The following is a 13595-nucleotide window of genomic DNA, read 5'->3' on the forward strand; positions in this document are numbered from 1 at the left end:
TTGTACTCATTTAGTAAAGCTTTTGCACATTTCCTCTCATTATTGCCTAATATCCTTCTGTGACTTTTTCTACCCTGAAAATCTGTTTATATAAATTTTTAATTGAAATTTCATTGATATTCCTATCTTGTGATGTCTCAGGGCAAAGTCTGTTTTTGGCTTTGTGAAATTTCCTTTACCACCCACCCTCCTCCTCTCAAGGTAAATTCAATCTTAGCCGACTGTCTTTGTTAATAAGAAAGCAGTTTTAAGTGGCTTTGGTAAATATAAAAGTTACATAAAAATGTAATAAATGATTTAGTTTAATTTAATAATAATTTAATTCTGTACTCACTCCATCTTTCTTGTCCCTTTCCAGTGCTCCGTTGAGGAAGTCCATGGCGACGTCCTCATTTTCATCAAGCCACTGAATGACAAATGGCTCGAACCAGCTAGAAAAAGAAAAGCCTTCTATCATTGAGGGGTCAAACTCTAGTTGGATGTATTTCTTTTAGCATTTGGTTCCTGTCATTTGTACGAGGTAAGTGAGGGTTTACTACATTAGCAGATCAGAGGCCGGAGGCTTTTCATTTAAAGACTATGGGGGAAATCACTGTTTTTAAAGGTAAATTACTTGAAAGTGATTACATTACACTCAAAACCGAGCGGACTTCTGTGCGGTTTTTGACCCAGGCTGCAATTCATGCAGCCAGTGATATCAGGTTTCAGTCTGTGGACAGATTATACTGAGACTCAGACAGAGGACAGAAGAGGACAGGACAGATGAGTCGAGTGGAGAAGTTCATTTGTTAGCGGAATAATAATGCTGTTCTCGGTTTCACTTTGCCATTTCCTTGTATGATATAGTGCCTGGGTTTGTCCTGAGAGCAACGGATGTCCCCGCCCCCCAAACGGTTTTGTACTCCGGCTAAGGGTATCTGCCACACGAGGGAAAGCCACTAAATAAGGTGGGCGTGGCGACAGACAGAGAGAAGACAGACAGGCAGATGAAAGAGAGAGACTGCATATGTGTGTGTGCGTGTTTGTATGATGGTATGCCTCTGGTAGAATCAATCCGGCTAGAGATGGTGTTTGAGTGACAGTGCAGAGACGGGGAGGGTGAGTCATTACTCTGATAGACTGGCTGGACGGGAGAGGGCATGGCGTTCGCTGCTTGCATTACATGTGTTTATATCGCAGCTATTCCTGCTTTGTTGCACACGATTATGCATGCACAATGGAAGACTGGGAAAAGAGGAACAAAAACATGCTTTTAGGCTATAAATTTGCCTCTTCATCCAAAACAGCCCATGATCAGCTTGTTTAAAGGCTTGTTTTAATGAACTGCCAGCACAGATCGCATGGACATGACAGTTTTATAGATTCAGGCTTAACCAGAAACTGATCTGAATTATTATTTATTTTAATGACATTTACACTGTTTAAACCATTACAGAATGTTTCTCCTTATAGAGAACTGGTACTGAAATATTATATAATATTGATTTCAGGAATATTTAGTATACAGGAGAACTGTTTGCAGTTTTGGCCTACAAAATATTGCCCTATTGAGTTCAACAGACATCAACCTTGTGGCAGTTTTGAGGTGTTTTATATATGTCTATAATATTTACTCAGCTTTATACTTCCTACATTATGTGTTCGGGTTTTCCGTCAATTCGTCGGTACTGTTTTTGTGAATGCGATATCTCAATAACACCTTGAGGGAATTTCTTCAAATTTGGCACAAATGTTCACTTGGCCTCAATGATGAAGAAATTAGATTTTTATGGCCAAAGGTCACTGTGACCTCATGTCTTTCCCATTGTTAATGCGATATCTCAGAATGCCCAGAGGGACATTCTTCAAATTTGGCACAAGTGAGTGAACCAAATAGATTTTGGTGATCAGAGGTCAGGATCAATATGATCTCATGTCCATCATATCCATTCGTCCCAATTTTGTGAGCACAGAATGTGAAAACACCTTGAGGGAATTTCCTAAAATTGTACAAACATTTTCAGTTATACTTATTGGACATGTTATCATGTTTTAACTGAGCTGTCTGTTCATGTTATGTCATGCATTAGAGAACCTTCCTCCATTTTCCAATTTCAACGTTGTAATATTGCTGACATTAAAGTCCACAGTTGTTTGCCCTCTGACATACATACATTTAACAGCCATTTCTTAAGAAAACTTAATGCAGCTGTCCTGAAATAAATCAGTGTTCATACAGAGAGGCGTTATTGCTATTTGGCCAATTATCATTGACATAAATGGGGAAGATGACAACATCACAAACTGCAGCCTTCAAAATGATCATACAGTTTAATCAATACCTCAATCAAACAATTTCAACAAAAACTGAACCTTAAACCACTAAACTGGCAACTGAGTGTTTCTTTAGCTTTGCTGCATTTTCTCATAACAGTAAACTTTTGTTCATACAATAAAATATGTGTGCATGTATGTGATTGTCTTTGCAGGTATATGAGTGTGAAAATGAGAGGCCACTTACAGAGAATATTCAGGGGGAACACCCTTGAAGGCCGGCAGGTCACGGACGTACTCGTTATGGAACCACTTGACTTTGAAGTGAAGATTCATGTATTCGGTGCTTTTGCATAGGCGGTGCTTATCGTGCTCTAAAATTCAGATTAAAACACGAGAGAAGCACATTAGCAAGTACAGTACTCACTGAAGTCATATTTCTTACACAGAGAAACCCAAGTTGAAATATGTGTGAGTCTTACACCTATAAACGCTTTTGAATGATACATCATAAGGCAGCAGAGCAGCAACAACTGGTTTCTGTGTGTCTGTGTGTTGCATGTGCTGTTTCTTCTTCTTTGAAGATTTTCTTACAGGAATCACAAGACCAAAAAGAGACAAACACTAAAACACACCAATATAAATAAGCAAAAATCCTCATAAACATTAAAAAAAAAAAAAAACCCTGAGCAGCAGTGGGTGCTCTTAATCTGACATCTTAACAAGCTCAATTATGCACTGCCTTGAGCTATCAAAGAATGAGAAAATCAAAGCGAGCCTGTGAATGTGTCCAGCTCTCACCACAGAAAGAAAGCACTTGAATTACTGCAAACAAACTAAAGCTAAAATGGATTAGATTTTCATGTCAGCTGACAAGTCTGCCGAGTCATTTATTCGAGCTCACTGCAGACATTTCAGAAAAATTTAACATTTCCGTGGGATCCCCTGAAGCAGGGATGGATGGTGATGGTGCAAGAAAGGGAGCGAGGACAAAGAGATAAAAGGAAAGAAAGGAAAGCAGTGAAGAGGAAACAGTGAGACAGATATCAGAGAGAAGAGACAGAGAAAGACCATGGGAGAAGGACCAATGAGAAAAACTCTATTCTGGGACTGCAATGTTGGGTCTAAGATGAGATGATTGCACTTAGGAGACGAATAAATCTGAAAAAAGGGAGAGGCCAGGAGAGTAGAGGAAACACAGCAACATAGAGGTTCTTCAGAGAACTTGTAAAATGGAAATCAAATAAAGCAGATGATCATTTCCACACAGATCAATCAAGAAATATCCAATACCACTTAGCACGCGAGCCGCTCTGTGAGGCGGTACTACTGCACATTCACGTCATGTGGGAGGGAAAGTCAGATTCTCATGGGGGTGATTTGGAAGATGGCAGCTTCCATGGCTGACGGCTTCTATGGCTGCTCCTCATTCATAATTGGGATTCCAGTTGTCTTACTCAATAAACATAAAAAAATAAAATAAAACACAAACACTACAGTTCTTCAAATAACATCACACTACCAAGCAAGCAAATTGTTGACCAAAAGCATTACTAACGGATATTATTTTGGAGTCTAATTTGAACAAAGTAAATAATAAACGGACGGTTATTGGACTGTAGAAGGGTTAAAAATATTGTGCTCCAAGACATCCATATTTGATTTCTTTCGCTTTCAGTTCTCAAAATTAATTACGATTTGGATGTTGATGTGAACACTATTTGTTAGAAAACTGGTAGCTATGGTAGCAACAATGTGGCATGACCACAGCATTAGGCACAGTGGTGCTTTGAGTTAAATCAACATACCAACTAATGCTACTCACCAGCAGTGTACTGGAGAGTCACTATTGCTAATCTCCTCACCAGACCGAGTAATACATCCGATCAGAACTGTGATCCTGAGAATAAGCCACTCTAGTGGAGTCAAAAAAAAGACACCGCATACATTTTTCCAAGAACAAGCAGAAGCTGCAGGTGATTCAGCTGCAGTTAGTAGAGGTAGTTAATCACAGTTGTGAAAACACTCTGATCTCTTATATCACAATCAGCACTGCGATCCATATTAGGACCGCAACTAATTAACTAATTAATAATTTTCGTTATTGATTAATCGGTTCGTTATTTTCTAGATTAATTGATCAGCTGTTTGGTCTTTAAAATGCTGAAAAATATTGATCGGTGTTTCCCGAAGGCTCAGGTGCAGCCTACATTTTTGTTTATCCCAACCAATAGTCAACAACCAAAAGACATTGAGTTTATGATCATGGAGGACTAAAAGAAACAGAAAATATTTGCAAAGCTGGAATCAGAGAATTTCAGCATTTTTTTTTATTTTAGAAATGGACTCATGATCAATCATTGACCACTAATCGATTAATTGACTAATTGTTGCAACTCTAATCCCCATTTATTAACATCACAGTGTCGTGTGAACACAAAAGCATCCTCAGCTGCACTGCTAAATCACCTAGCAAATACCGTAAGTCTATTCCACAACAATCCCCCCAAAACTCCATCCTTACCCCTGTCTCACTCTGCTACTCCCTGTGAATGTTTTGTCTCTCTTTCGCTCTTTTAGCTGCTCCCTGTCACTTTGCATTGTCTTGGTATTTTTTCATCTAACCTTTTCTCTCTCGGTTTGTGTACTTTTTATTCAATATGTAAATATCCATTTTTTTGGTTTAGCGACTGTTGCTGTCTGGTGGGGAGTGGAGGGAGCTGCCGCTGACCATGAGTGGTCATTTGATACCACTTTGAGACATACTGTAAAGCCAAGTGTGAACTGTGATCGCTCTCAGCTGAATGAAGGCAAAATTTGTCAACCATCTGGACACAATACGAAGTCTGAACAAGGCTGAGATAGTGGGGAATCTAAAGGAGTGTGATTGTTTTTTTTTGTTTTTTTTTAAACTGGCACAGCAGAAATAAAGGAACAAATATTCACACACACATATTCAAATGCAGAAACAAGATACATGCAGCCACGCAACATCAAAGACATGTTAAAATCCAATGCATTGCATTCTGCCTGTCGTGCCTTAAGCCTGATAAGAACCTCAGTGCTTACTCGATGAATAGTGCAACGCCTGCCACCCTCTACTCCTTTCTAAGCTCTGAGGAAAATATTTATATATGTGTAATTAACATATGTACCTGTGTGATAATGCATTGAAACGCACAACACAATATGGTACTCCTCAGAATGGAGAAGACAGAGAGTCCTCCACTCAAGTCGGTCTGTTGTCAGCTGTTACTGCGCTCTTTTCAATCCTGCTTTAATAAACGAGGTTAAACTCCACTTAACTGAAAACTTCATCGTTGTCATTTATAGCGTGTGCGCCTGCAAATGTATTTGTTGTAGTACGTGTGTATAAATATCTGAGAAGCATTCGTCATTGGGGGACTTCATAACTGGATGTAAAACAATTGTTTTAACACATTTCAGTGAGAGGTTTGACGACTGATATCTGCTGAGAAAATAAATGATGTAAAGACCTGCTATACCTTTCAGCAGAAGTGTGAAGATAAACATTAAAAAAGTGGATAGGTGCCATAACCATCACGCTTCACACATACTATAGGTAACAGTGCCAGAAAGTGAATCTGGATCAAAAGAAAATCACAGTAATTGCAGTAGAGGTTTGTGGGCAATGCATTACAAAAAGAGTACAGAAGGAACCTCTTTAGATATCCCATGATATGAAAAATCATTTGTTTGTGTGGAGAAGCATTCCCCTCCAACTCATTTTCTTCATTCATACTGTAAAATGTAGATTTTGTTCAACTTGCATATGCAGAAATTCACGCCTTTTCACAAATCCCAGGAGCCACAGGAGGAGGACCGTTTAAAGCAATGTTCTGCAGATTACCGATATGAAAAGCCACAGTGATCTCAGGCACCGTACAGTTATTTTTTTTTGAGAGCCCCGATGCTAGAAAATATCCTTGCTTTTATCAGCCCCTAACCTTCATGGACGAAGTGGTTTTGATGGCTGAAATTGCCAAGGGATTTAACGTTTCACCTGGATTCCCCTGTTCAGTGTGTGTGGTAGAAGGACCAGCTGGTTTTAAACACTGTGAATATTGAGTCAAGATTGTTTTACTATACAACACCTGCAGTTATTCTGCTGCAGAGGACGTGTAATATCCGAACAGAGGGACTCACTGTGGCAGTGTCACTTTAATAACCGAGCTGGCACTGCAAGGCAGCTTACACACATACAGGACGGACGCGCACACACATGTACGCACACCATCACAGTTTGACAACCTTTCCGCCCTAAGCTCTGACTGCACACACCCTTGCTGTCACACACTCACAGTCACCTACAGTTGTCACCTAAAAGAAGCAGATGGAGGTCAATTGAGAGACAGGAAAGTAGAGGTCAGCAGTCAGCAGGTGTTATTTTTTTGGTGCTGCCAGCCAGCTTCTTGACTATGTATAAAAGTGTCAATGAGATGTGCACATAGGGAGATCATGTATGATCAGTGAGGTTAATTTTTACCCACAGAGATTTATGCAAAACACAAAATTGTGAAGGGTGGGATTCCTTTACTGTAAAAAGTCTTTAATGTAAACAGTATGAAATACATATTTGCAGTCTTAGGCCTCGTTAACTGTACACTCATTATTCTTTTTGTTTATTACAGTAAAAACAACTCGCTGTATAGACGATTTTGTTATTTCTAGGTCTTTATTAGACATGGGACTAAAAATATAATGCTTGATCCCGATTGTGGCTTTAGAGGAAAGAAAAGTGGGATGTTCATCCTCTGGAGATTATGAATATTTCATGTAAACTACAAAGTTCTGTCTGCTAAATGTTTCTATTTCTTGCCTGCAAGAGGAAATGTTGCCCTGATGGTGGCACTAGAGTCACCAAAGTTGTTCGGTTACATCCTTCAATATCAAATTTAACAGCATGAGGAGAACGCGCTATTGCCTTAGATCAGCCTTGCTAATGCAGTGGCTATTAAATAAATGCATTCTAACAAACAAGCATATATATTAATTACTGCTTTTATTTTATTGAATGGAATTGATCATGTTGCCAGCCAAATATTTTCCAGTGACACCTTTCTTTCAATCTTCAAAGTCTATGTTGTGAAGATTGAAGTATCTGCCTGTGGTTAAAAGAGCGATAAGTTCTTGAAAGCTTTTGTCTTTCAAAACTCTTCAGTTTACGAGTCATAAATATTTTTTAATCTATCTAGAAAACAGAAGCACAGAAGGACAGAATATGCTTCTTTGCACATTCTGAATGAAAGCAAAAGGATATAATTTTCCATTCACTGGGCACCAATATGATGTCTTTGAATAGAGGAGAGAATCTGAGAAAAATGAGGCCACTGGCAGCAGTGTTATAAAAATCAAAAAAAAAAAAAAAAAAATACAGAAGGTCGCTGACTTCACAATGAGTCATCTGCAAATGGCCCTAAATGTTTTATACCTGAAGAATTCCATAAAAAAAACATCAGAGGTGATAGGATTTTTTTGTGTGTTTTAAAACACAGTCCAGGCCTGCTGAAATATTTAATTACAAGCAGCTGAACTTCAATATGTTTAATTCACCATTCATTAATGAATTTCACTTCCATGACGGTAATTCATTATCAGATTTTTTCAAACAGCCAATCTGTCATTTGGGAAGGTATATCCATTCATAGTTATTCATGCTACCGTGCTTATTTGTGCAGATCCAGACTCTGGAGGCCTCCTCGTGGGGTCACATGAAGTGACACATTAAAAATAAAAAAAAGGATTTAATGTACCATGTGTGTGCATGTTTGAATGTGTGCTATTCTAGTAACATCCCAAAGACTGGAGCAAGCAGCAACACTACTGACCTTGAAATATGCTTTATCTATTAAGTTGGCATTTTTATGCCAACACAGTGAATGATGCAAAGGGTTGGAAGAGAGGCAAAACAAAACAGTAGCTGCATGCAAATGAGGAAAAGCAAGGAGAAGAGTCTGAAGGTCTGTAAGAACTGTAACATTTTGACTGTCCAATGAGAGTAGACAGACCCACACCATGTCTACTGTTGCTGCTACATTACTATTTGAAATGTGTAATCATCACCTCAAATACATATTTTGACTGTGTTATTGTGATCACAGCAAAAATGCCATTGAAGCAAAATCCGTAAGGTGCTCAGTATTAATTAGTTATCATTAATGGTATTTAATTCAACTGACTGAGGTAGCTGACCTGATATGTGTTGTATCTAGTTTGAAGAACGTGTGGAGCCAGGCTGTCATAAAGTAACCACACTTCTTCTGTTCACATTAAACTGTCCAGGTATAACCCAGTGTTTTCCTGATTTACACATCGCAAACCATCGACATCTAGACAGACAGTAAACACACCGTTCACACACTTCAATGAGAAATCCCTTTACTCTCACCATCACTAAAACTCCCTCACCAACCTGTCCAACTGTCCTTTGTCCAAATCCTCTTCCAAAAAGCAGATGTACACACCATCACCTTCTTTCTAACGTGCTCAGATGTTGAATTTTTACCTGAAAAATGATGTGATGGCTTGTGTACATGGGAAATTATACATTCATACCCTGTACTCTCCAGCTCGTGGACAACAACAGTATCCCTGAGGTATTTTCATTACGGGCCACTGTGATTGGAACAGCTGTTAAACAGACAATGTGATTGGCTGAGAAGACAATGATTACTCACTACACCCGTCCGTTATATTCAACTTCAGCCACACTCATGTTGTCTTACTCATACATACATGAAAAACAATATTAAATGTGTGCTCTCATTGTATGATCTAGCAGCATAATCACGATGTTAACATAGGGCTCCCCTATCCGTCTGTGCATGTCAGTGTGTGTACTGTATGCTTGTGTGTGTGCATCTGTGCATTCCTCCTCTGTTTTGTGTGTGTGTGTCTTTGTGCCCTGCTGGTGGTAAACAGTGTGGGCTGTCCTGAGGGAGGAGTACGATCAAGGTCCCTGGTGAGGATGTCATCTTGTCTGACGCAGCCCATAGGGACAGACAAACTCACAGGAGACTCACTCACTCACTGCCTCATTGATTTAAATGCCGTGGATGTAATGATGAACTGTAGCAGTCCCACGCCACTTTTCCATCACACAATTAACATTCGGTGAATGTATCCATAGGAGTGCAAGGTTAGACCGATTTTCTCAAGACAACAGACTGGAGGACAGAGTGGCAGCTGATGCCGGTAGGCTATAGTTTTCTCTGTGACATAATTCCTTTATCCTGGCTTCTGACCCAGTTCTGTCGGAGTGTCTCCTAAGCTGTATCACAGGGGCCTACTGACACAGCTCTACTAAAACACCAGAGCTCGCAGCGATACTAACTCCCATTGATATGACTCAAACCGAAATATAATTGTTGGGACACAACCAAACCTGTGACTCACTAATGTTAAGAGTCCACTCTGTTTCGGTGTAATGAACCAGCTGCAAAATGTATTGTAAGACTTGTGATATATTTTTTAAAATCTGTACATCGTTACAGATTTTTCTTTGCATCTATCTCGTGAAAACAAACACACTAAGATAACATATTATAAAATTTGTTCAAAGGACAATATATATATATATATATATATATATATATATATATATATATACGTATATATATTACATCATTATTTTTTAAATGGACTGACAGAATATATTACATTTAACACAGCACATTTATAAAGCATTTATGAGATCTGCCTGCATGACATAACAGCACTGCCTACAAGGCTAAAAAAGTATGTGCTTTATAGAATCTATCATTATAAATAGATATAAACTGTAAGCTGGGCTATAAAGAATTGAAGGTGCAGTGCTTTGCTGAAAACCAACATTAACTGCTTATTAAAATCACACTGCAACACATAACCTATAAACACACCCCAGCCTGGTAAACACCCTCTTTCTATAGAAACAAAACTCCCACTGCTGAGGTACATTAATTGAAATGCAATTAAAATATTCTATGGGGTGAAGCTGTTCCAACAGGCTGAAGATGAATTAATAGGCTGCGAAGCACTGGTTCTTTAATGACATGCTCCAGAGACCACTGCCATTAAACATCTATGCAGAGGATATACAGCATTTACTGTAAAACTCAATCACACAGGGTTTCTGAAGTCTAGACAAAGCGCTGCTTACTGTCTTCTTGTTGAAGCACCCTCCAGCAGCCAAAGCACAGGGGAAACCTTTTACTCAACTAGTGATACCTTCTATTTATTTTATATTGAGATGTTTTGAGCTGGCTCCATGCTGCCTGACAGCTAATATTTATTTAAGTTGAACTGTAAATGAAAGTCAATAACAACATGGAAAATGATGATGATGATGATGATGATTGTTAAGTTTCTGAAAACTCAATTTACATCTACAGTGTACACTTGGGTGTTTACTATGTAGGTATTAGGCTGGTTAGTGAATGAGGGAGTGAGTTCAGCTACAGCCACAGTCATTCACTCTTTAACTTGCTCCCTCCTCTTTCCTCTGTCTCTTATTTTATCCTCTCTGTTTTTGTCTTCCCTCCCTCCTACCTCTCTCAGTCGCTCCTTCCCGTTCCGCTCACACATTCAGACATTCTCACTGAGATGCTAAAATTAGCAGCATCCATTTCTGCACCAGCACCAAAGGCCTCCAAGCAGGAAGCAGAGGATGCATCAAAGACTTCATTAAGTAACACGCCAGCACATGTGCGCACACAGGCGCGCATACACACACACATACGCCTCTTTTATTATCATTCATTCCTTCTTACTTCCTTGCCGAAACAAATGTGCAAACAAACAAACATGCCTGCACGTGCGCACGCGCGCGCGCACACACACACACACACACACACACACACACACACACACACACACACACACACACACACACACACACACACACACACAAACAGAGGAACAGAGACCAACAAAGGAGGACATTATGGCCCGCCTCCTTCAGGGTGTTTCTGTCAGTCGCCCTGCCAGTTTCATGTGCCCTCTTATGTAAACAGGTCACTCCAAGTTACTTCCATTAGTCTGAGTGAGAAAGACAAGCAGCAACATAGACTGGCTCAGATTATCCACTGCCAGCTCATCACCACATACAGTGCATGCAACAACAAAGGAATCTACACATATAGACAGCAGGATGCATGTGTGTGTACAGCATGCACATATTACAAGAGGCCTTGCATACACACAAAAGACACAGTTATGCACTTGTCTGCAGCTTTTCTACCATTTTACACATACATCTGTTAAAAAACGCTGAAGATTCTCGTTAGTGTAATCCTGAGGAAATGAAATGTGGCACAAGCAGAATTTAAAAACATCTAACTACCCTTAAATAATTGATGTAAAACATTAAAAAAAAAAAAAAAAACCTAATGGAAATCTAGTCTTTAACCTTGTTCACCTGTCCATGTGGTGTCTCTTCAAGCAGTCAACCCCATTACTGAGTATTTCTATTTTTAACTGCAGTCTAACCACAGTCTCAAAACCACAGATTCAAACAGCCGGGGTTTCCGTCACATACCTAAAGAAGGTGAGTGGCGGTGGAGGCGGATGGAGATACAGGCAGAGACTATGCGCATATTCATAAAATATGTTGCACTGGTGAATGAGGGCAAAGATGAGTTATATCTAAGCCACTTTTATGCATTAATGGGTTTTTTGGAGAAGAAAAAAACTTAAAAATATGTAATTTTGATGAACGCAGATGAGTTTTAGGGGTTTTATTAATGCCAGAAGAGAAACTTTAGTCAAAGGTGACCCAGCAAAGTTTTCTTAACTTTCCTGGAAGTAGTTGGGCAAACAAACAGTTTGTAGCCCTCTGTTACGACCGATCTTTATGGAAAACACTTAACTGTTATTAAAGTAATTAAATCTGCCGCAAAATAACCATTCATTCTCTCTTCTGTAGCCACACTTTATTTTTAACATTTGTGCTCTCACACAGACACAAGCACTGTTTGGACAGAATGACCAGGGTAGTGTAAAGAGCTGTTTATATTTCTGTTATTGAGCCTTCATTTGGGGAATGTTAGCTTTGACTGCACGTATTACTCTGCATGTCAATCAGTTCTTTATCAAGAATTAATTATCTCCATTTCGACTCCTTGTAAGAGCAGAGTCCAGTGTCACATGAGAAAATGTAACCATTAATATGTTACATTTACAGTGAAAAAACTAAAATCTAATATATCTAACATGCAATTCAACACGGATCTCTTTTTAGGTTCTACGAGCAGACTATAGCTTTTTGGCGGGTCCATTAAAGGGTTACTTTCAACTGTAATATGCTTTCTAATGATATGCAATGTGATTCATTGATTGAACATCAGCCTTTCACATCCGCTTATAGAAGTGCTTTACAGCTATGTTGGCAATACAGCAGCAATATAACATGATGTACTCTGTAGTGTTGTAGACAGTATAGTCAAATATTAATGTCAATTTATGATACACCCAGGATTTTAAAGACACACATCATCGTCACATACGGCAACAAAAACACACTACTCATATACACAGGATAAAAAATGTGGATAAAACCCAGGATTAAGCAAAAAAAAGTAGGTTCTGCCTTCCAAGTTGCAACAAAAGTGGTTTTACAATCTACAGTAAAACACATTATGTGGTTTACAATGTGCCTGCTTACAACACACCATTATGCGGTGTATGAGCTGTCAAACTCTCCCTTGATTGACAACTTGCCTGTCTTCACTAAAACAAACCCAGAACTCTGATGGCCAGTTGAACCACCAAGAAATGAGCAATATTTCATACAAAGTGTTCCTTTGTGGAACATGACAGTTATGTCCTCCTCCTGGCATGTGTCGCTGTTGGCATGGAGTGACGTACTGACATGAAGAGACAAGATGAGGCAAAGTAGGGGAAGAGGGTTCAGGCTCAAGGAGCGAGAAAGAAGGTATATGTGACTGAGTGCATCTATGATTCTTGTCTCCTTCTGTAACACGGAAACCCTCGGGCAAATCAGAGACACACACACAAACACACGGACACTGCCCAAACCTGCTGTGACAGCAGTCAGTAACACCCTAGATGGTCACATGCCAAGCTGCTCTGACTCAGATATGCACACATACAGAGACACAACTGCTCTCTTTTTCATAATTGATCTACTTTAATGTCCATATTATCCTAGAAGTGTAAAGACACAAGGTGTCTTTCAGGGCAACATTTGCTGATAATCTCAGATGAAAACAATCACAAAATTCATATGATTTTAGTGCTAATTGATGTGTCGTTATGCTGATGACGCACTATTCTGTTCATGTTGACTGAGCATAAATAATTTCTTGGAAATGTCCATCTTT

General features: G+C 39.2%; 1 protein-coding gene across 2 annotated transcripts in view; it reads right to left on the reverse strand.

Annotated features, from left to right (window-relative positions):
• LOC138213314 (protein unc-13 homolog C) overlaps positions 1 to 13595 on the reverse strand; it is a 106643-nt gene that overhangs the window by 25137 nt on the left and 67911 nt on the right. For both annotated transcript variants that reach the window (XM_069174338.1, XM_069174337.1), the window contains exons 19-20: positions 2501 to 2627; positions 335 to 431 (exon numbers count right to left, since the gene is read on the reverse strand). In XM_069174338.1, the coding sequence (XP_069030439.1) occupies positions 335 to 431; positions 2501 to 2627 (224 nt within the window). The remainder of the gene's footprint in view (positions 1 to 334; positions 432 to 2500; positions 2628 to 13595) is intronic.

Source organism: Embiotoca jacksoni, unplaced genomic scaffold (assembly GCF_022577435.1).
Source record: "Embiotoca jacksoni isolate LCO1_2020_lvr unplaced genomic scaffold, fEmbJac1.0.p SCAF_6, whole genome shotgun sequence".
Lineage (NCBI taxonomy): Eukaryota > Metazoa > Chordata > Actinopteri > Embiotocidae > Embiotoca > Embiotoca jacksoni.